The 24,518-nt window shown below is 40.1% G+C and overlaps 1 protein-coding gene across 8 annotated transcripts in view; it reads left to right on the top strand.

Moving 5' to 3' along the window:
* The window catches only part of RUNX2 (RUNX family transcription factor 2), a 230,296-nt gene that overhangs the window by 85,780 nt on the left and 119,998 nt on the right, over positions 1-24,518 (top strand). For 6 of the 8 annotated variants that reach the window (XM_037843139.1, XM_037843137.1, XM_037843136.1 and 3 more), the window contains exons 1-3: positions 7,680-9,005; positions 17,593-17,749; positions 23,494-23,598. In XM_037843139.1, the coding sequence (XP_037699067.1) occupies positions 8,652-9,005; positions 17,593-17,749; positions 23,494-23,598 (616 nt within the window). In that variant the 5' untranslated portion in view covers positions 7,680-8,651. Of the gene's footprint in view, positions 1-7,679; positions 9,006-17,592; positions 17,750-23,493; positions 23,599-24,518 lie in introns of those variants that run through there. The other 2 variants (XM_037843141.1, XM_037843140.1) reach the window with 1 other exon arrangement.

The following is a 24,518-nucleotide window of genomic DNA, read 5'->3' as shown; positions in this document are numbered from 1 at the left end:
GCCTTGCAGGGCACAGTTCCCTTTTACTTCTCCTGTTCAGACCAAGGAAAATGACTGGCAAAGATAGTGAGGCAAGAACAAAGAACACGGCTTCTAGAAGCAACCTGATTATTCTCCCTCTTGTAAATGTTCACAAAGGTGGGAATCATGGTACCAAGGCCCTCTGTGACCCAGCTACAAGTGGCCTTCATATTTCCCCAGAAATTACAATATTCCCTTCTAGACAGGATGATCCCTTTAATATTTCAACACAATTTTCTGCCACTTTGACTTAACTTGGTATTTTCTAAAAATATTTCAAAGGCATTTAAATCCTTTTAGAAACAATTAAATACATTTACGAAATGCTGTATTCTAGGTTCTTCTCAGGGAGATTCAAGGTGCGTATAGCATATTAAAGGCAGGAGAAAATCAGCAGTACAATTCTATTGTACTTTTCTATTTCTTTTATTCAATCAAGTATTTCCCAATTTCATTTTAATCTCTCACTTTTAAGTACAATAAGGCAGCATTCATCTAATCCTCCTCCCTTCTTTCCTTGGTGGTAGCATTCTGCTCTTCTGATCCTGCAAAATGTCTATCCACATTTCCTGACTCGGGCTTTTATTCAGAGGTAGGCATGGAGCAGGTCTGGAATTTTTGCATGTGATTTTATTGATGTATAAATATCTTAATTGAAGTTTGGGCTATCACATTTCGTGGAAGATGTCAAGAGGACACTGGGTAGAAAATATTAACCGATTTTACTCTGTGCTTTAAAAAATTTCTACTCTCTGTCTACAACTTCCTTTCTTAAGAATATATGTCTTCTAAATGTATCCCTGTTATGCCTAACAGGTAGAGATAAGTCATTTAATAGATACGACGTAATTTAGAAATGCTCACCTAAAATGACCCAAAATGGACTGACCCTAAATAAGAACATCTTGGGGTCCAGAATATTGAAATCTGAGTCCAAAGAGGAGAGAGAAACCATACAGTAATTCAAACAAGGAAAGTTTAATATAAAGAATTATTGACTATAACAGGGGATCGAAGTAATGAGGAATTGGCTGGGAAGAAGCAAAGAGAACTCTATAAAGAATATAGGAATAAGAGCAGTCACTACTCCTAGGGCTAAAATAGAGCAACCAAGAAGGAGCTCTTCTCACCTCTCCCTGCCCAGGGCTGAGATCCAGACTTTTTTGGAGAGGGCATAGCACTGGCTCACTAGATGGCAGAAACGTTGCACTGGCAGAACCTACTTGAAATCTGCCCTCTAAAGTGTTAGGGAAAGCTGTTTACAGATTGGTGTCCACCAGAGGCACTCAGCTAAAAAATTACCTAAAGGGGGTGGGTGTTGGGGGAAGCTGCTGGCTTCTGGGTGCTGCTGACTGCTGTGGACTGCAGGAGCCTGGCACGGGAGAAGCCACCCATGCTGCAGCAGCTGGTCCCTGGGAAAGTGTGTACTGTGGGAGCCGGGAGCTGGAGAATATGCATGCCCTAAGCTGAAGAAGCCTGCTGAGTGAGCACAAGGGAACCAGGAGGCAAAATTCTTTCCTCCTGCAATCACTATCCAACAGCCCCACTAACAAAACTTCAGGGTCAGCTGGTAAAGAAAAATATTTAAAGGGCCCAGATCCATTTCCACAAAGAAGGTAAAAAGGGTGAATTTGGAGCTGAGAGGCAATAAGTTGATAATTGGCATACCTAGGGAAGAAAAATGATCTGCAAGGAAAATAATGACTGATAGGAATGTGATTGAGGAAAAAATTCAGTCCAACACAAAGAAATCAGAGGAATTATTTAAAGGCAGAGAGGCTGAAAGAATCATTGCTTATAGAACTTGATCAAGGCAAGATGGGAAGGAGAAAATCTCAGAGACTTTTTCTGAGAAAAATCTAGTTCAGGAAAGCCTGAAGAAAAACATTGATGGAAGAGTTTCTGAGTATGAAATCCAGAGGATCAAAACACTTAATATGGTGACCTAGAATTGGCTTCCCCTAGGACTGCAGCTAATAAAACCAAGTTGAACTCTTGCCATTCTATTTTTTTTAAACTCTATTCTCCCCACCTATCTAGTTTGTAATTTAAATTTCTCACACTGCAGAAATGCCAATTTTTTTTTGCACTTTGTTAGATGGACAGAGAGTCTTATGATTTATATTTCTCACCTTCATGGCAGTGTAGAGAGGGCACAAAAGGTTCAGGCCTCATCTCAAAGTCTGCAATGAAACTATAGAACCCTGGGCAGTGGGATCAGTATTGGATGGCACTTTCCTTGGTTCCTTGGTCGATAAAGAATAGTTGAATTACTATTGCTAACCTTTAATTTGAGGGTGGTCTTAGATGTTTCATCACATACCTCTGTAAACTTTTATATAAAGCATTCCACTACTCAAAGATAGCTACTAATGCCACAATAAAATTGTGTACACCAAAATAACAGAGGGCTGATTTGGAAAGATCAGGTTTATTTCTCCTATTCCTGGGTAATAAATTAGACCCTTTTAGAAATTACATTGTCTCTTCACATAACTAAGATGTCATTTGGTAAGTTGGTTTTTTAGTCAAACAAAAATTTGAACTTCTTTAGCCAGTGCCATTCCTGAAGAGCAGTTAAACAGGTGCTCCATAAACGTGGTTCTGAAAGGTCATATGGTGGGTGTCAGCCTTTTTATGACAACCCTGTACTCTCTTATAAGTGTCTGAAAATTATCCATAAGAAAGCTAACTAGAACAGCAAGGAAAGGTTTATGATGCTAAGCCCTCCACTACAAACATTTCATCTCTTGTTACAGTTATACAAATTATTATAGGTCTACTGACAATGGGAAAAAAAATTACTGAGTTTAAAATAAAACAGACAGTATTTAACTGTATAAAATTAAAATGGAAAAATTGGTCACAAAGCTTTGGGATCACTTAAATCATTATGCTAACGGTCTTAAAAGTGTATATAGGACTTGTGAAAATATTGTATACCAGAAAATTCTCAGTATGCTCATTTTTGTGTGTGTAATTATCTGTAAAACAATCTTGATGGAATAAACCTATTGAGATTTTGCTGTTTTTTTCATGTTCAGACTATACCAAAGTTTCTTCACTCTTTTCTCATCTATGCAGTTAATGAGAGGTTCAGTTTAGGAGTCTGCACAGTCGTTCTTAAGATTCCATGATAAATCATTAACTCCTAATTCCTTTCTCTCCTATTTGGCGCATCCCAGATTACTGAGAGAAAATATTAGTCTAACTGATTAGCCTCATATACAGAAAAGAATAAGTTAAATGATGGGTTTTTCACTTTTAAAGAACTAATCTGGACCTCATACACACTCCACCCCAATATCCTCTTTAATTTCTACTCTTTACTGTTGTCTCATTCCATCAGGGTCCTGCATGCCTTTCACTTCATTTTGGGGGAGGGGTGTAAAGAACTAAATAGTAAATATTTTAGGCTTTGCAGGCTGTACATTCTTTGTTGCACCTGAACAACTCTGCTGTTTTAGCATGAAGGCAGCTATAGACAATATGTAAATTAATGAGCATAGCTTGAGTTGCGCTAAGATTTCATTTATGGACACTGCAATTTGAATTTCATATAATTTCATGTGTCATATATGGTGGCTTGGAGTTGTGTACCCCAGAAAAAACATGTTCTTAATCTTAATCCATTCCTTTGGGTGCAAACCCATTGTAAATAGGAACTTTGATGAGGTTACTTAAGGTGTGGCCCAACTGAATCAAGATAGGTCTTAATCCTGTTACTGGAAGCCTTACAGAGAGGGCCACAGAGAGAGCAGCTGAAGATGGAAGTCAATGAAACCCAGAAGAAAAGGGAGAAGATGCTGCCATGAATATTGATTGCCATGTGACAAAAAGGTCAGGAACCCCAAAGATTACTGGCCATTCAGAAGATACTGACCCTGGGAAGAAGCAAACCTTCTAGCTTCTGAAACCGTGAGCCAATAAATCCCTGTTATTAAGCCAACCCATTGTATGATATTTGGTTTAGCAACTAGGAAACTAAAACATATTATTCTTCTTTTGATCTTTTCCAACTATTTAAAAATATAGCTTGTGAGTTGTCTGGAAAAAGGCACCAGGCTAAGATTTGGCCCATTGGTCATAGTTTGAAGACCCTTGGTCTAGTGGCAATGGTGCTTCTTCAAGTGCTGAGTAACCTTCACTCTAACAGTCCAGAGGAGATCCCTCTAAAACAAATGGTTCTGTTTATAAAGTTTTAGCATATGGCACATTCAAAGCTTTAGACATCGTCAATATCTCCATTATTTTCCAGTGTTCATCTGAAAGGTTGTCCCACTTTATTAGCCCATCCATTAAAAAATATTTTAAGATTTTGCAGTGAATTTTTCACTTTCCATGATGAGAAAGTGTATATAAAACAATGTATAAAGGCTAGTACAGGAAACCTGGATGAAAGAAGCATCAGTTCTGTTCCCACTTTGGGGACTCAATTCTTTGACTAGGTGAATAATTTGACCCCTTCACATCTCATTTTCTTTGTCTGGAAAGTCAGAATTGTCAGGTGCTGTTACTAAACAGTTATATTAAATGTTAAAGCACATGGAGGGGGAAATTGTGCTTATATCTTCCAGAGTAGCCAGATTTTCAGAAAAAAAATGTATGTTCTTTTTTATGACATAATATAGAATTGAAAAGATCAGTATTTCTAAGGAGGAATCTAGATGATTTGTTCCAAACATTTTGGGGTAGAAAAAAATCTAAACTCAAGGGTGAGATCATGCAAACTATAGCACAAAATATGTAAAATTTCATGGCTTTCCTATGTGTCTACTACTACCGGAGAGGTTCAGTTTAGGGGTCTGTAAATTTTTTTTTCTTCCTTTAAATATAATACTCTGAGCCAAGACATCATCCAGGCTCAGTCAGTGCCAGTTAAGAGTGTAAATGTTCAGCAAAAGGATATTTTTTAAAGGAGACTGAAAATTTGCTGTGCCAGATACCTGAAACTTTGTTAGGGTATTCAGTGGAAAATTTCATTTCCACATTATAAATAACCAGGATATTTTAAAGGATCCAAGAGTAGTAACTTCCAAGAGCTGCTTATATTAGCTCCACTGACATGTGAAATGGAGGGAGAAAAAGGAGGAAGGCTATAAAGCTGAATCACCTATGTGATTAATTACCATAAATAATATTCCATTGATTATAATAGCTCTTAACCCTCAGTCAGTGTACCCGTCCTAAGAGGCCTGCATATTTTGCTACCCATTCCAATATTTGTATTGCAGTAAGTGAAACAAAGAAAGGACAAAACAGCGATGGGGAAAGGGAGGAAACCCCAAGATGATTACTTAAATTCAAACTGCCCTAGAATTTCCTATTCAAACACGTTCCTCTGGTCTCCCATTTTGAAATATTGATAGCGTTTCTCAGCATCTTAAAATTTCCTGGGAGTTCCATTTCTGTGGACTTCTTGGGAAGAGATGGAAAACCCCAAAGAAAGCGGGACAGGTATATCACCCACCACAGTAGTTACTGAATTTCTATTTCCCTAGGACCACATAAATAATAGACTTCCGGTAGCTCCTCCCCTCCTCTGCAGCCCCCACGACTTAAAAACAAAACAAGTCAGAGAGCTCTGTTGGTGGCAGAACATGCCCCAGATAAAACTGCTCTCTCAAAAAAGCAAAACAAACAACGACAACGACAAAAAAACACCCGTGAGTATGTGTGAGTTGTGTATGTGTAATTAAAGAACGTCTGTGTGTGGATGTCTGAGAGTGTGTGTGCGTAAGGTAGGAGAGGAATAGCTGCAGGTGTCCCCCCTCCCCCCCAAAAACTTTTTTGGAGTGGGAAGCTTGGTTTCTAGTCCCGGGGTTCGCCGGCCGCCTGCGGCTCAGGGAGACTCAACCCCTTTGCTCAAAGACCGCGCGGCAGTACCCGGGGTTAGAGCTCTCCCCTGTGACCGAAAAGATAATTAAAAATCGCACGCTTACGAGACAGCTCAACTCTTCACTGCGCTTTCACGTTTGTTCAGTCGAACTGGGTTCTGGCACCTCGGCAGCCCCCGGGCCAGGAGGCCTGTTGGCCCTGGGCCAAGAGGGGGTTGGGGAGGGGGTTGCCAAAGGGAGTGGTGTAGAATCGCTTCTTGTTGTCAACGAGGGTGGAGGTGGCAGACGGCCGAGGAAAGTAAGGCCAAAGGGGCGGAAGCGGCGAAGCTAAGAGGCGTGAGTGTATGGGGGAATTTCGGGGAGAGGCGGGAACGTGGAAAGAAAAGTGGGAAACTGAAAGACGGACGAGGGCTGTGGACCCGTGAATGGAGAAAAAGAAGGTTAAAAATAACTCCCCGAAGGGGAAGGACAGATCAGTGTCCCCGTCTACCTTTTCCCCAGTGGGAGCGCACGCCCAGCTCCTCCTGTCCTCCGGAAGCCCCTCTATGCCAGGCACATCTCTCCAGAGGGGCAATCCTGTTTTCCATGTCATGCAAACACAGCCCTCCAAGTTCAACTTGTGCTTGAATTGGGCTTTAAAAACCAAGGGAGGGCCGGGACAGGTCGTTACCAGGGTGAGGGAGGCTTTTGCGCTGAGCAATAACGACATACGTGACTTACTTTAAATAAGTTGGGGGGGGGGGTGGTGAATCATGACTCAACCCTCTTTCTTCAATACTCCCAGGGGGAGGCATTATAATTTTTCAATTACTTTATAAAATCACGTAATGGTGTATCAGATAACCTATCAGCAGTCTTTAAAATTTTGGCAACTAATGACGTTTTCAAGCTTTGGAAGGTTAAAAGAGTTTAACAAAAAGCAAGTAATCTAGTGATAGACAATACAGTCGGAAAACAGCCCTGTGTCCCCTTCTTGGGGGTGTAATAGCCTCAAGCGGGATTTCCCGGCTTCTGCGGGCGCCGCGCATTGTTTTATTTGTTTTGAAGGCTCCGAGTTTGAGGCTGGTTGGAGACACCCACGTGCTTCTGACTCTCATCACCGTAATGATCGCCTTCGCCAGAGTCATGTCTATATAAACCACAAAAACCTAATCATTAGAAATCCCAGCCTCCAAAAACCACATTTTAGGTAAAACTGCCGTGTTTTTTTTCGGCGCTCCTTCATCCTTTTCGACCACAACTTTTTGGGGGATCCAAAGTCGCTTTTTAAACCCATAATGGGAAATAAATACACAAATAAACAGTCGTTGAAACATTTCGAATTTATTTTTAATCTCCCCACCTCCGCAGGAGCGGTGGGGAAGAAAGCTTAAAACGCTAGACTTAGTTTTAGATGCAGAATAGACTTAAAAGATTGAAATTCATGGAAAACTGCTTTTTTTTTTTCACCCTGCAAGGGGATTTTGCAACTTATTTTAATCACCAAATTGACAGTTTTCCAGTACTTTAAAAAACTCACCCTCAGTATCTAGGAATGACAAGTTTGAAATTATAAGAAAAAAGAATTGTCCAAGCCACTTGAGTTTCTAAAACTGTTTTGACAAGTGTCCCCCCTCCATTTTTGTGCCCCTCAAGACAAAAACAAAACAAAACAAAAAACAAAAAACAACCCAAGATCGCTCTGCAAGATCTTCTCCCCCCCCCCCCCCCCCACACACAAGCCGCCCCGGCTGAGGTGGAGGGGGGGGAGGGTGAAGCGTGCTGAGAAGTCAGCAGAGAAGCTCAAGAATTTTCCTTCCTCTCCTGAAGTTACAACAAAAAATAACGACAGTCAGATCAGCCTGCGGCCCTCTGGCGTCTCAACTTCAACCTTGTCCGACCGAGAGAGGGTCCCTTGTCTTGCTGGTAGTGTGGAGCAAGAGGACGCGACGAGCTGATATCCCCCTAGACTGGGGTCGCCACTCTCGGTTTTGGAAGCTGCGCGCAGCATCCGGGGGGCTCTTTCTCTTCGCCGGCGGGCGGCGGCAGCGGCTGCGATTCGTAGGCTCTAATTCCGCGGTCCAGAGATCCGCTGCCCGCGTCTCACCTCCTGGCACCTTTAAGCACGAGGGACAGGGGAGCGTTGCAAAGAGCAAGAGGGAGTGGATGCTAGGAGGTGGCGGTGATAGCGCGAGAAGAGAAGGGAAAGGAAGGAGCCAAGCCAGGGAGCCGGGCTGGCAGTCGCCGCGGCAGGAATCTGAGCGTGCAGCCGGCGCCGGGGGAGCTGCGGCAGGCTCCGAGGAAGCAGCGGCGCGGGCGGGCGGCGGCGCGGACGCTTGCAGCTGGGCAGCTGCGCGCGGCGCGGCGGTGGCAGGCAACGAGCGGCTATGCGGGCTGCGGGGCTGGACTGCTGAACCCATTCTATTCCACCGCCGGACTCGAACTGGGAGGGGTCGTCAGCACACCCAGGACGCGGTGCCTCAGGGGACCCTACTCCACGCTGCAAACTCAGGCTCCCCGCCTCCCCGGGCCAAACACACCCTCGCGCCCGGGTGCTCCAAAGGCTCCGGCAAACATCTGTGTCTCCGGGGCTTCCCTACCCACCAAACCAACTGCCCCGCATCGCCACTGTTGTACCCCATCAGACTCCGCCTGGCAGTCGGCTCCATCGAATTTGATCTCTCACCTCCTCGGCCCCATCACCTCCATCCCCTTTCCCCCCGTCTCGCCTCCACCCCCCCAATTTCCTCCTCGCCCCTCATTTCCACCCTCCTCCCCCTCCCCCGGCCACTTCGCTAACTTGTGGCTGTTGTGATGCGTATTCCCGTAGATCCGAGCACCAGCCGGCGCTTCAGCCCCCCCTCCAGCAGCCTGCAACCCGGCAAGATGAGCGACGTGAGCCCGGTGGTGGCTGCGCAACAGCAGCAGCAGCAACAGCAGCAGCAGCAGCAGCAGCAGGAGGCGGCGGCGGCGGCTGCAGCGGCGGCAGCGGCGGCGGCGGCGGCAGCCGCGGTGCCCCGGTTGCGTCCGCCGCACGACAACCGCACCATGGTGGAGATCATCGCCGACCACCCAGCCGAGCTTGTCCGCACCGACAGCCCCAACTTCCTGTGCTCCGTTCTGCCCTCGCACTGGCGCTGTAACAAGACGCTGCCCGTGGCCTTCAAGGTAAGAGGTGGCGGCCGCCCCCCGCACTCGGCCCGGCGCTGCGGGACCTGCCCGCCGGCGTCTCCACACCCGCGGGACCCGGGCCCGGATGGCCTCCAAGGCCTCCTGTCTTAGCAGCTCTGACCCGAGGGACCCCTAGCTGGCCCTCTGCCTTCGGCTTCCCCGGCGGGCTCGCGCCGCAGTCATTCCGCGCCGATGCCGCTTCTCATTCCACCTGTACCCGCAGCCATCCCGACCACAGACCTTGTCCCCCTTACCCGTTCGTCACCTCTCAAACCTCGGGGTCACCACTCTAACCCACCCCCTGAGCCGTTTTCCCTCCTCCTAGGAACCCCAGGTGCCCACTCTTTGCCCGCCACCCCGACTTGCTCCACCCAGTCTCCTTCCCCAGGGGCAAGGATAACCCGCACTCTGGCCCGGAACTCCCGCGCCCCCTCCACGGACATCACTACTGGGCCGGCACCGCAGACTGCTCGCGCCGCCCCTCTCCCGGGTCTTGCTCTCTCCCACCCTCTCTCCTCCTTTCCGCTCCCCTACGAACCCCCCTCCGGCAGTCTTGGCGCCCCAGTCTCTGACCCGCTTAAGCCCCAGCATTCCCGGCTTCTCTCGGGCCAGTGTTCACGAGAGGGCCGGCGCCCAGCGTTCGCGCCCGGGGCTGGGTGAGGGTTGCCGGCCCGCGGTGAGCGGCCCTCATTACTGGTGTCCTAGAGGGTCCCGGGTCAATCTGGGGACTTGGGAATCGGGGAGTGGGCAGGACAGGAGCGTTTTCTAGGTTCGTTGACCCGCGTTAGTTCCCGTTACCAGCGAGGAAGGCGGGGCCACCGGGGCCGCGGCGCACCCCGAGGTTGGAAAGCTCCGGGGTTCGGGGCACTGGACCCTGGAGTTCGGGGAGGCGCTGGCCCGGGGAGGGGGCGGGGGCTCGGACTACCTCTTCTAGCCCGGGCCGACCTGTCCGCCTCGGCCCTCCGGGGACAGATGAGGGAAACCTGTGAAACTTAACCGGTTCGCCCAACTTGAAAACTGAGGTGAACTTTTGTGGATTTGTCTTACTACTTTTGTTTTGTTATTATTAAGAATTTAAATCCCATAGGTCTTGTGTGGTTCCTGCCCATGGCCTGGGCGCCGGAGGGAGTGACTCCGGGACCGGAGAGTGGCCGCCGCACGCTCCGCGGCCTTCTCCGCCCACGAGACCCGTTAGTTTGAGGTCGGGTGTCAACAGCTAGAATCGCCGGCAAGCAGGTTGACCGAATTGGTTTGGAACCTCCCGCAGTAACCCTAGGGGTCTCCATAATGCGATCGGTTTTTCCCTTGGCAAACCTCGCCAGGCAGAGACGCGGAGCCCCCAGGGCGGAGAGCGCGCACAGGGTTGGTGGGGAAACGGGTTACTGGGCTGTCTACACTCTGGACTAGATGCCAGGGATAGAGTGGGTAGTGAGCCAGACAGGGAGATAAACACTCCCCAAAACAGAGGGCCTCTGCCCCTCTCACCCCTCAGAACTTGAGAAAGTTGGGCCCGGGTCACCTGGGTTCTGGAGTCTGTGGAGAGCAGGGTAATAATCAAGACCCTGGGGAAGGAAAAAAAGGGAGGAATCGTGCCAGTTCCTCCATTGTGGACCCTGGGGCCAACCAGATTCCCAAGGGCCACTGGCAGTTCCCACTTGTTGATCACACACACATACACCCCACGCGCCAATTCAGATTCCGTGTGTGGGTGGGGTGGAAAGAAAAGAGGAGTCCAGGTCAATTAGAGCTGGTTATCTCGCTAGGTCTTATATCAGAACAGAAATCAGAATGAATTGTTGTGGAAAGGGGATGTTGCATTCTGGGGCAAGTTTCATTTTGCAGTTGGCAAAAGAAATTTTTTTTAACCGCCACATTTCTCCTTTTATAAATCGCCCATTTTGTAGGTTAATGTTTTTTTTTCCTTGAAATATGAAAAGCTCAATATATGTGAACTGTAGAAATTTAAATTTCCGTAGAAGAGGTCTCTTTTACAATATTCATTGTTAAGGATCCAGCATTTCCCAATTAGCTTTAAATGAGAATGGAAATTCAAAAATAGCCTCCCAAATCACCTGAATAAAAACAGCGAAGAATGCAAATAAGTTGACATTTTGTCTAAATAGTGCCACAAATTAGGATATGTGGAAATATAAGGGTAAGTGCCTATATTTTTAAATATATCATTTAGATGTTTGATATTCTATATACTATTTGTTCTGCTAAGCGTGTTTAAGTCTGTAATCCTTTACACTTAGGATGCTGAATTGATATCCAGCTTGAGTATTTTGGATGTAAAGGGCATTTTTTGGCATACAGAGAGAATACATTTAGTTTGAGCTATTATATTTTCAGATAATTTGGTTATCTTTGGGTTTTCTCACTACTACCTTTTTAAAATTATTTTGAAAACAAATTGCTTTCTTTTCTATAAATCATACTTATTGTTAATTATGCAAAGTACATTTTTGTTATTTTACTTTTAATTATAAATAAAACCATACATGACATGTAGCCATACTAAATTGAATATGTTAATTCATATTAACTGAATAATAAATTAAATTGACTTAAATCTGATTCTCAATATCCTCCCACCCCTACAGCTGTGTTTAATGGAGTTCAACTAGTGGATGAAAACTGGGCTCCACTCAGTATAGAAGTTTTGTCTTTCTGCTAAAAAAATGCACAGGTGTTTGGAGCATCCAGATTTTTACAAATTTTATTGTTTTAATCTAAGTGTTGTAAAAACAACCTCTCTTTACTTTCTGGATAGTAGTCTGAGAAGAGTAGATTTCTAAATTTTTGCAACATAATCAAATCCATCTGTAATGAAGAAATAATAAAAAGCCCTCTCAGTTTTAAAAGTGATGACAGCAATTTGGCTATCATATTTAGAGCTATGTATAAAATTGTACTGTTGTTGGGTAGATAGCAGACAGGTAAACACACTTAAAAGCACACATAAACAGAGAACTGTTGAGAAGTCTGACATTCAAATCAATACAACAACTCTTTCTTGAGCTCATATTTTACGTCTGTGACACTGAGTTTGTCCCTGTAGAGAATCAGAAATGAATTCAAAGGATTGTATATTTTGATGTCTTAATTTAAAATAGTCCTTCAAAATGATTTGACAAGATATTAGGACTTAATATATTAGTGTTTTTAATCTAATCTTGTTTTGGGATTGTATAAAAATACTTAATTCACTTATACCCACTCAACACGTAAAACTGCAAAAACAGCTAGTATACTTTAAAACATGTAAAGTTGTTTATTAGCACAGTATTTTTAACAAAGGTCTGTTTTGAAATGTTCAGTCCCCCAGGTGTCAAGGAAATGGAAATAAATATTTTTAACATTTCTTGCCGGGGTATCTCACTGAAAGCTTAAAATAGTTAAGATGTACTATTAGAGGATCCCAGGCTCTTTCTGTCCTAAATGATTCTAGTGAAAAAAGTACCTTGCAAATTCAGCTCATTAGTTAATGGTCAGGTAGAAAGTGGAGAGAACATGTTAAGCCAGTGGCTCCCTTATAGTTAAAGGTCTGTCAGCATTTCCACTGTGAAGCCTGGTGTTAAGGGTTCATAACTCAGTTGCTTTAAATAGCTTCAAGTTAAAACATTTTGCAGAAATTTGAAGTCCAGATGTATATTTTAAAACTAAAAGTGGTGCAAGCCTATTGTGCCGTTTTAAGAGAACACTGGACTATATACTTACCAGCATCGTATGTTTCTGGCAGTGTTAAAGAGAGAAAACACATTTTTAGATATATGACCTATTATTTGTAGTTAATTCCATAACTTTAATGATAGCCTTTCAGTATTTGTCAAAAGAAGGGTTTCAAAATGACTGAACAATTTCTATTTGAAAATACTTTTTTCTACTTCATTGGCCTTTTTCTCTTTTCAAAAAGTATGCAACTAAGTACTTGATGCAATTGAGTTGTATTTTTCCTTCATGTTGAATGATCAAACTTTATGTCTGTGTCTTCTCAAATCTAATTATACCTAAACAAGAGAAAACTGGTTATTAGACCTGTAAAAACTTTATTATTGTTATACAAAATTATGCAAATTGTAATAGATTGCAAGTTGGATGAAGACAGTTTTATGTCTTGTGTTGTGCCTTTAATTGCAATAAAAATTATTTACAGTTAAAAATTTTAAGATTGAATATATAAAAATTATTGGTAAGGCAGTCAGAACAAATAATTTTAGATGGAAAATAAATATTTAAAAATTTTTAGAACGCTCACATTTGAAAACAGCTATTCTAAAATATCATTTGTAATTTTTTCCCGTGTCATTGCTGTTTGTATCCTTTCAAAATTCTGGAATATTCTGTCATTAGATGTTCTAAATCAGCTTGAAACCTGGCTTAAATTGAAATAATTTCCATCAAAATTTCTTTGACATTTATTTTTTTAATTATGAAATTATACAGTATATTACTGTATTTCCTTTTTTTCTCTGGAATTCAATAGACTTCTCCTAAATTTTGGGATAAATTCTAAAAATTAACTAATGACTATTGATAGTTTATTTAAAGTTACCTTTAAATAATTACCATAGGAATAAATTTTTGCCTTTCGCAGTTAGACTCACCTTTTTTTTAATACAAAGAAAGATTTGATCAGATTCTATCTTGAAAAATAATTATAATTTAATTTTTCTACAAGTATGCTGTGCCAAATAATGTTGGCCTGTAGGAGTCATTGATTAGTTAAGACTAGAATTCTGTCCATGGAAATGTCATGAGCAATTTTAATTTCTATATACTGAGACCACAAAAACAGTTTTAAGGGTCTGAGTTAATTCTCCTTATTTCTCTTTCACAGTAATTCACAGTTTCATTCATAAGCAGTCTCATAGAAAATTTCAGTAACATTTCTAGGGTTAAATATCCATTCGCTTTATTTTGTACAAGCCTCATATGGTGTGCTCTAAATGCTAGTTACAGTGAGGTATGCTAAATAAAGGAACTTCTTTATTCTGAGGTGTCAGGACAGAAAATTACTTCCCCCTTTCCCATGAAGTTTCTTGAATTTGTAGATTTAGTATTTTAAAACACAAATTTAATTCTTAAGATTTTATCACAAATTACTCTTTGCAGAGTAGAACTTTTGTATTGGATAGTATGGTAACAGATTTTAATGCTTGCTTACTCCTAACTAGTTAAAGAGTGATTTTTGACTGCTCTCTGCCCCTTAAAATGTTTTTTCCTTTGCTTGGGTTTGGTACAGATGAAACGTGTAAAATTTCTTGATTCTTTTAGATAAATACAGTTGAGAATCTCCAAGCCAAATTTTTTAGTTTCAGAGATTTACTTTCTTTTATACCCTGAAACATATAATTATGCTTCTCATTGATATAAAGTCAAATATAGGACTTCCCACCCCCTTTATTTTTGTTCAGAAAAACATTGGGTAATCTGATTTGGTAGAGTGAACAGCAGAAAAAACAATGTCTTTAGCCATTAAAATAGAGTTCAGCTATAACAGGAAAGGTTATCACTATATCATGTTAGTTAGCATTTTTTTCAGGCCCAGTTCTAAGCCTCTTAGAAGGCTCACACAACTTATAATTATCTATTTGTTTTGTTATTAAATGTAATATGTAAAACCTAATATTTAATATGGCTATTATTATGCTGCTTAAGCAAAGTAAAATGGATTTATGTATTTCACTCTTAGAGACTCTTTTCTTTCATTTTTTCCCATATTGAATCAATTTTCCTTTTCTTCTAACTAAAGAAAAAATCCATTATGTTGAAAATATGCAGTAAAATAATAATGTCCCAGAGCTCTTAAAAACTTTTATATTGGGGCAGATTTACTTTTTTTCTGAAATTTAGCCAGACTGGAGTGAACTCCAGCAGTCATCCTCTATCTCTCTATCCCAAACAACATCTCAGGACATGAAATGAAAAAGTACATATTCAATTGAACCCTACTGGGATGCTTAGAAATAAAAGCCTATGTTTAACACGCATCAGACTTCCAACAGAACATTATGTTAGCCTCCTCTTCTTACAAAAAGTACCTCATTGTAATTACACTCTGTATTTATAAAGTATCTTCTTAATTTTAGACTTTTTTATTATTTAAAATTTATGGATTGGGAAACTGTGATTCCTGGAGATGAAGTTACTCATGTGAGGCTGTAGCAGATATGTGGCAGAGGTGCATTCGTTCTCTTCTAAAACAGTGCATCTCTTCTTCTGCCTTCATTAATATGCTTACGGGTTACATATTTAGTTTGATATAGAAAGCCACACAGTGGGTGTTAAAACACAACATGCTGAGCAAACAAAATGTCCAACTTTTAGATGAATACTAGCAAACTTTGTCAATTATTTCAGTACTTCCAAATGTTTACATTTTTAGCATTGTGAATTTGAAATATTGGAAAGCACATTGCCTCCATCAGGGGTAGAGCAATACCTGTTTTCCGTACCTACTCGAAGCACTAGATAAGTATGCGGGCTTGTTGGACTCTTGGGAGGAAGTCTTCTTCTCAAGAGACTTACCTTTGACCTAGGAGACATCTCATATTGAATAGAATAATTATGCTCCAGGTAAAGGATAGTCAGCATGATTCGCCCTCCTCTGGGACAGAGAAAGTTTTCAGAAAAGTAGTTTGAAGCAGGAGCACATCGCTGCTAAGCAAGGGATGCTGACTCAACTTTTAACTGGTTCCCTCACTTAGAGCGGTAGCTGATAGCCCCACGGTCTGCTGGCTGTGGGAAGTAGTGCTCTTTATGGAGCGCTTTCACTTATTTGTTTCACAAATATTTATCAGGAGCATATAAATGCCAGGCACTGTTTTGGGAGCTGGGGATGTATTGGTGAACCAGACAGATGTTTTATGATATTTTTTGGACTCCTGGGAGTGAGTCCCTCAGCTTTGGGCTAGTCTAGCAAGAGGAATAGGTAGGTCATTAATGTAAGCACATTGAAAGGATTGCTTGAGTACAGTGCGATGCTGTTGAATGTGGGTTCTAGACTGATTTTAGATTAATTTAAGGAAAGCTTTGCAATTTGAACTGAATAACAAAGTACCAAAGGAAGGAAGGGAACTGAGAAGCAGCCTAAGAGAAAGGTGAGGGTGAACAAAATATTGAGAAATCTTTTGTTTGGTTAGTTGTTTTCCTGATTGGAGCAGAGGGTACAGTGGATGGGTGTTGGGATAGAATTTATAGATGGGGAGAAATTCAGCACTAAAGTATAGTTATAATGTCTGCTTCATCACACTGTGAGAAATCCATTTTAATGTATGTACAAAATGTACTGGGAGCATGGGATTAAATACTTAGGTCTGCCTTATGAAAACCTTGACAGGGGAGGGAGTAGCACTAGAGGTGAAAGAAGGGTAAGTGGGATGTTTGCCAGATAGGCAAGCATACATAGGTGGTGTTGCCACACAGAGTAGTGGGCTACTGTAGCTGGAGTCATTGCTTAGTTACCATGGGAACTTCTAGAAGCTGAATGAAGAAGAGATGGAACTAATCTGAGTATAGTATCCTAGAAGTGAATTGGGAGAAAGGGATGCCATTCAGTGGAAGGATCGTGGTAATGGACTAAGAATAGTATGCTTTATATATGTCATCAAAGGATCTGCACTAGCATTTCCTTACCAAGTTCCCTGTTAATTAGAGGCACACATTTGCAAGTTAGCTGACCTAGTTTAAAAGTGTGGTCTCTAGCCTTGGAGCAATAAAAATGTTTGTTAGCTTCAAAGACTGAATAATCTGGATCTTTACTTGACTGAGTTAATCTGCCTCAGACTAACTGTTGAAGATTAGGCAGTAAGGGTGTCATTTCAAGACGCAGATGGAATACAAGTAGAACAGAATAGAAGTGTGGCTAAGGGTGTTCTTTCTGTCTATACCACTCATTTGTCATTGATTGCTTTTCAGCCTGGTATTTATCTTTATTTTACACTTAGACTTTAAAGTACTTGATGGCTTTGGATATTCCACTGTGTCTCACTACAGAGTGGGCATTTAGTAAATATTTGTGGTGTGACTAAAGCTGAATATCTAACCCAAAGTAAGGAAATGGAAGGTAGTTCTGGAGACCAAGTTATGTCTGAGCCTGCTTATAGTTTGGAACTCCCAAGGTTTCACCTAGAAGTCGTCTCCTATAGAGCTGACCGGACTTTCTATTCTCTAGCCTATGACCTGGATGAGACCACACCTCAGGGCTCTCCAGGCTGCAGACAGGCATTGCCTTAATATGTATAATGTAATCTGCAGATGTGGGTATCAGCTTTCCCTCTGTGGCCTAATTTCTTTGGACAGCTGAACATGGGGATTTAGTAAAAATATTTATGTATTCTGTGAAAAATCCAACAGCAAATGAAGGAGACTTTTGCCTGTCTTTGTAATGGGTGGACACTGATACATTGGTTTGTTTGAAGTGGCATCATAACCCATATACAGATGTTTCATTCCTGTCTGCCGTTACTAGACTGGAGAACTAAGTCCTGATAAGATACATCATTTACAATTAGAATATATTCTCAGTTTTTAAGCTTTTCTGATGTGCCATTATTGCTGCTGTGTTTCCTGTGTAATGTAGGTGGTAGCCCTCGGAGAGGTACCAGATGGCACTGTGGTTACTGTCATGGCGGGTAACGATGAAAATTATTCTGCTGAGCTCCGAAATGCCTCTGCTGTTATGAAAAACCAAGTAGCAAGGTTCAACGATCTGAGATTTGTGGGCCGGAGTGGACGAGGTAGGTCTCTGATTTTTAATATTGATAATGGAATAAACACATTAGGATCCCCTGGTGAAATATAGACTAATCTGTATACAAATCAGCACCTTCTTTTACCAAGCAGAATTACTGAAGGTTTTATTTCAGTATGTCCAGATGAAATTGAATGTTTTATCTTCTGAGTAATAAAGACTTTTTCATCTGTTTTATGATGTTGAAAATTCAAACATTTTCAAAAGAGCTAGTTCCTGATTTCATTGGGTGTGAGTATATAAGATAGAGAGGAAGAACAGTGGAGGATCAAGTTCTGAATTAGGGGAAGTCAAATAACTGAATAAGTTGAGTAGCAAAGAGAAAGAAAAATGAATGCATTGAACAAATTTCCTCATATCAGTTTTGCTCTAAGTTATAGCAAGGACAGCTAACATAATGCTCTTCACTTACCACATTTATTACCTCTATATGATTTAATTTACTCTCAATAATCAATGAAAAAGTCATGTTTTTTAATGGAAGGTTTTTTCATGCGAGTAAGTGAATAATGTATTATTTATGTTAGAACACTTATATAAAGGTGCCCAGACAGATGATCAGGATTCTAATTTCCACACAGTTTCGGGGTTTCCACCATCTGAATCCATATTCAAATACTAGGAATCCTTAGAATGTTCATAAAATAGAAACCATTCCCTTTTAGGGTTTTCACAGCTACTTCATAAATAGGGTTAATGTTTTTAAAAATCTCTGAGGAAACCAATATTTTGGTCTTTATTTACTTATTCTACAGGGGGATTTTTAATAAGTTACTAATCTATTAGAAGTATTACATTTATTTATTTATTTAATCTAGTATTTCCATTTCAAGTATTTCAGTAAGAAAAGAGAAAATAGACCACTGTAGTTAGGACCGAAGTGGAATAAAATTATAAAGCCCTATGGAATCACTATAACCCAGGTTTGAATTAGGAAATGAGAAGCACCAGTTTTTAAACCATGTCCAATAATTGCTCTTTAGTTTGGATCAGATGTCAAATTATTACCATTGTAAAAACTTGATAAGGGAAATTCAAGCAAGACTGTTTCCGATGAGTAGTTTTAGTTTACTTTCTAGGAACGGGGCCAAGAAGTTGTGCTTTTTAACGAAAAAAAAAAAAAAAAGGCTACATGCTAATGAAGTACCTTCACCGAAAGGTTGTTTGGAATAAAATGAGGCTTATGGCCTCTGGTAGAATCAAAACTAGGGTTATCTCTGCATCCGGTTTAGTTTGCTTTCATTAAAAGAAAAAATGACATATCCTATCTCACTATTGACTGATTAGATTTGAAATATACATACGTGTATGCATTCATTCCTTTTTTTTCCCTCAGTTACTGGTACAGGTCCATATTACAATTAAAGTTTCTTTCCTTTCTAGTAAGAATCAATAAGAATTTGAACGTGATTTACCTGTGCGCTCTAAAATGCATCTACCATCTTACATTATTTTATTTTCTTTTTAACCAGAGTAATGAATTTTAGCGTTTAAAGGATTGGGTGTTATACTTTATTTTACTTAACAGATTCAAGCTAGTGTTTTCATTTATCTTGCTTTTGTGTTATATAGATGCTGCATAAGTTTTCTCTGATCAATCTGAGTAAAAGCTATGGCAAAGTGATAGTGTACTTTGTAAACCCTCAACATATTTATTTAAGCAACTTCAAAGAGAAACAAAGGGTGTGCAGTGTTTTACTATATTGGCTTTCTGAGTTTTGGCTGGTTTCCCAAATAGCAATTTTTATATTTAAAAAAAAAAAGACAGACTTAACTGCTTGCAGACTTTTCACGCATGGAAGATGAAGAAAGCTTCTTTTGATGAAGTGTAATTATGTCCAAACAGAGCTGACCCCCTCCCCCTATATTTCTTATGATCTTAACTGAAGAAAGTAGGATTTTTCCTTTGAAGCAGCCGGGACTTGGTGGAGGATCTGAAATGCTACAGTCTGCTGCCAGAGGCAGGATGGAGAAATTGGTCCAGACTTGTCTTCGAGACTTAAATGGGGGCTGGGGGAGTGGGTGGAGAAAGAAAGAAAAATTGAATTATCATTAATAATAGATTTTTTTATTACTACTTTGTATCAAAGGAAACAGTAATATCAAACTGAAATAAAGAGGCAAAAAAGGATAGAGAACTGTGATAAGAGATATCACTCTTAAAAAAATGGGTCACTTTTTCGGGGGCAGGAAACCCTTTAACCTGCCTGTGTACCTGGCTTGCTTTTTAACATCCTATTTCCAACTTCCTTTTTGATTTTCAGTTTTCTGCGTTTCTCTTACTTATTAAGTCTGCATCAACACCCTTGTATTATGTTTTTCAACAATACAATTGTAGTAAAAATAAAAAACACTAAGTTCCTCAAATGTTTCTCAAAAATTAAAAAATACTCTTAGATGTTCTTTTAAAGGAGTCAGGTCACTACTTGCTTTATGTGTTGTTTGATGACCACAACTTTTAGAAGTGTTTTGGAATAAAAGTAGAGCATCATTGAAGCTTGCATTAAGAGTGGCTCATGTTTTGTTTTGTTTTTAAGTGTCTTTTTTTCTCTTTTTCATTTGATATAAAAGTGTTTAAAAATGATTTTGGTCCCTGCGTTTTCTTGGTATGCTTCCTCTCTCCTCTCTTTTGATATCAAGCATGCTGCTTTTAATTTATAGTCATTTTTAAACACTTACAGTTTGGAGGGCATGGCACTTGGTCAATTTTGGATGCGATTCCTGCTTACGGTCATACACCCTGGCCCCCCACCACTACTCCTGGCAGACCCTCAGGCTAAGTAGGAATTGCTATCAATGACAGTTCCCTGTGTTTATATTAGAAAATATATGACTTGAGGACATTTTGCAGAACTAGTTCCTAGATGAAGCCATGGATGATGCAATTAGTTATCTAGTGAGTGTTAGTTCCCTAAGAGCCTGCTTTTTAATTTTTTATGTAAAGTGATAAAAATGGAGTTTGGAATTTTTTTTTTTAATTTAAGGAAATCACGAATACCCACATAAACACTTGACTTAAGAAAGACATTATTATTATAAGGTGGAGAACTAATTATTGAGTTGGGTGATAGTTTCTGAATGTTTCTCCGGCATTAAGTACATGTTTCTTCGGAAAGGGCAGTAAGAAGTGGAAGGAACCTCCTTGATTTTTGTTTTAGTTGTAAAAGTACATATTGATTTTTAGGATTTAATTTTAGAAGACTGCAGTTATACTTAAATACGTGTTTCCCCAAAAACCTACCTCTTTTTAAAAAAATGTCTTTATAGAAAACTGGTTCCACTTTGAACATTTGGATGCTTTATATTTTGAAGGGTGAATTTTACAATATTTGGCCTTTGTTCCTTCATGAGAAGTTTCTCTGAGTTTAAGGGAAGCATAGGTGACTTTTAACATCCTAATTAAATTATAAATGTTTAAAATGGAAATATCCGAGAGCCAGTTTAGATAAATTCATAAACGGTATCTAGAACAGATTATTTAGAGACATTAAGGATAATTGGGGTATATACATCATTATCATGGATGACAGTGGCCTTATGAACACTGCCTTTGGAGCCACTGTTAGAAACCCAGTCCGGTCTCTGTGGACCACTGATCCTGCCCAGAATGTAGGGTTTTTAAAAATATTTATTTTTAATGTTTTAATATAAATTAACTTTCAATCTAGGGATTCAACCATTTGGCTCCTCCAGAATTTTCCATTATTTTGATGACCTGTTCTGTACCCAGTGGCCTCCTATTTAGGTTTCTAATCTCCATTTCTTTAGATTTTCAGTTTTCTGTAACTAGTTTAGATTCCTGGCTCTCTTAATCTTCTGGTTAATCTTCATGTTTCTAATAAATTCTCTGTTCTCCAACTGGACAATTAAATTACTTAAATTCATGTAATATCCAATATATCACAGATAAAACATTATGTATCAATGACATGTTAAGAATAGATGCTTTCACCATCCTGGCCAAGGTATTAATTGCATTAGTCCATTTTATATTTACTGTTTCTTGGGCTCATATTGCTGACTGGGACACATCTAGAAATAACTTTTTTTTTTTATGTTCTTGGGCAATGTGGCAGATAAAACAAAACAAAACAAACTGTAATTCCAGGGTCTGAAAGACCTGGGTTCAAATCCTAATTTTGCTCCTTATTTGTTGGTATGATCTTGAGTGAATTACTAAACTTCTCTGGGCTTCAATTTCTGCATTTGTAAAATTGGAGTGATCAACCTAACTGGCAAGGATTAAATTAAAGAATGTGTATGATGTGACTTGCGCTTACTAGGTTTCTAGTCAATATTCATTTTCCTTTACTCCTCTTCTCTCTTTTCTTTCCCTATTTTTTTTTTTTTCTCATGACCTTGGAAAAGTATAGCCAAGGAGACTTAAAACTATATATACTCAGTAACAAATGATGTGTGTCTTAAACAGATTTTAGGAACTTCCATGGTTTGGGTTGAAAAGAAAACCCATTCACTAGACTTGACAGCCAAAGACCTGTTCTACATTAAGCCTTGTATATAACCTGTTCCGTATTAAGCTTTGAAAAGATTGCATTAAACTTTTGTATTGCTACATGTTGTCTAAGATTTGTGTTTTGATTTAATACTCTCAGTTTTCAGTAAAGGGAAAAAGAGTCTCTGACCAAAAAACAAAGCAAAACAAAATGAGCTTTTTAAAGGTCTGTTAGAAGAGCAGACTAAATGAGTGCTCTGGCCTGAGATTGCTGAATGTTTTATTGAGTCACTGTTTCACGCCCACCTTTTCCTGTCTTGTAACAGTTTGCAGTTTTGACTATCTGACATGACTAACCGTTGCAAATCTAACTGATTACAACTGTCAGTGAGTCTGTTTAACAGAGTCTGGTCTCTTCTGGTGAAAGCAAACATCCAAATCTATCAAATTTTTTTCCCTGTCTCCTCTCCCTCCCCCCATTCATCTCCTTTAGCTCATTAATTTGAAATGTCAGATGTAATATTTCAATGAAGCACACCCTATGTTAAAAGTAAAAATTCATACTTATATTGGGAGATGTCATGTACATTTAGCAGAAAATAAGTCACTGTCAGGGAGTTATTTCAAGACTTAGCAGCAGGGATGTATGTTAGGGGAGGGGTGAGCAGGGAGGAGACAAACTTTGTTCCAGTAATGATGAAATCATCATCATACCACAGGCGCATTAAGCCCAGGACGGGAGACACTGGCTCCTGTTAAAATAATTCCCATAAGAACTTTTCTCTTTCATCTTCTTATTGTAATGCAGTTAAGCAAATGAAATCCTAAAGCCATGTGAAGTAAATAATATAATCAACAGTGATTTACTATTGTTCTCTCATGAGGTCATGACCTAATCCTAAATAAAGACCTAAAATTGTGCTTGGATGTATTCCTAATGTTGGAGAAAACTGAAAGAAAGAGAATACTCCTCAAGAGGACCAGGATTTTAAATTTTATTGCAACTGTTGCTACTGAGAAACTTTGAGGGGTGCGGTGGGGGTAGAAATTGGAGCCTTTTGTGATAGTACTGCAGTGAAGATGATTATCTTATCACTCAACAAGTTTTGTAGCTGTCTAAAGTGCTCTGAGGGTTTCCAATTAGAATGAGTCCTGAGTCTTTGTTTCATTACCTCCTCAGAGATGCTTAAATGAAATTTGGACATCTATGTTGCTATATCGTCATCAATATCATATCTTTATATTCACTATGGATTTTTTTCCTTTTACATCTGCAGGCAAGAGTTTCACCTTGACCATAACTGTCTTCACAAATCCTCCCCAAGTGGCCACCTATCACAGAGCAATTAAAGTTACAGTGGATGGACCCCGGGAACCCAGAAGTAAGTACTTTCCTTCCTACTGGAAATGATAGAGTTTGCCGAGACCCCATGAGTTAATATAACTTTCATATAAACAGTTTCTTTGCAGAGTTTGCTATGTACATATAATTTCACTGAGACACAATTGGTAGAACTTCACAGTTAGTAGAAAATAAAATAACAGTTTTAACCTTTGCCATGAGATTACTAAAGCCTCCGTAACTTTGGGAAACTAATGAATAATTATTCAGTCACTGTAACTATTTATTAAAAATTTCTGCTCATCCACTGTACACAATAGACAGGGTAGAATAGACCCATGAGAGCTGAGGAAGGAAACAAAAAGCTTAAAAATCTTGAGCTTAGTCAAAAAGCATTTGCGTATGTTTCCCATGGCCTAAGAATGTGTTTTAACTCTTTAGCTCGCCCACTCAATTCCCTTTATGAAGAGCACACTGCTTAATTACAAAGAATTTATTTGCAAATGATAACTTGCTTGATTGTTACAACATTGTTGTTTGGTCATGTTTCAGTAATTGTTATAGATAGTTTCTTTTAACAGATATTGTCAAACCAGGTCAATCCACCTTGGTTTATTTGTCTGTCTGAGCATCCAGAACATTTAACCAGCAGTTTAAGGTAGTACACATAATCCATTTGTGTCAAAATGCGTTTTCCTCCTAAATCTAAATTGAGACATGTTTGCTTCCCTAACCCCCCCCAAACTGATCTGAACAAACTCAGCATAGCAGTATTTAAATATATTCAGAGATTAAAGATTATTTGATATATAAACATTATAAAATTTGTGCCAATGGAAACTATTGTATAGAACCCTGTCTTTGATGAATGAATACCTTGGAGTCCTATGCATGGCATTTAGAGAGTTTGATTTGGTTTGTTGTGGAGGTACAGCCAACTGAAGTGTTTGTCATCCAGCA

The sequence above is a fragment of the Choloepus didactylus genome, chromosome 7, assembly GCF_015220235.1.
Source record: "Choloepus didactylus isolate mChoDid1 chromosome 7, mChoDid1.pri, whole genome shotgun sequence".
NCBI classification, from domain to species: Eukaryota; Metazoa; Chordata; class Mammalia; order Pilosa; family Megalonychidae; genus Choloepus; species Choloepus didactylus.
Note: the sequence above shows the minus strand (reverse complement) of the source record. Positions and strands in the feature narration are given on the sequence as shown.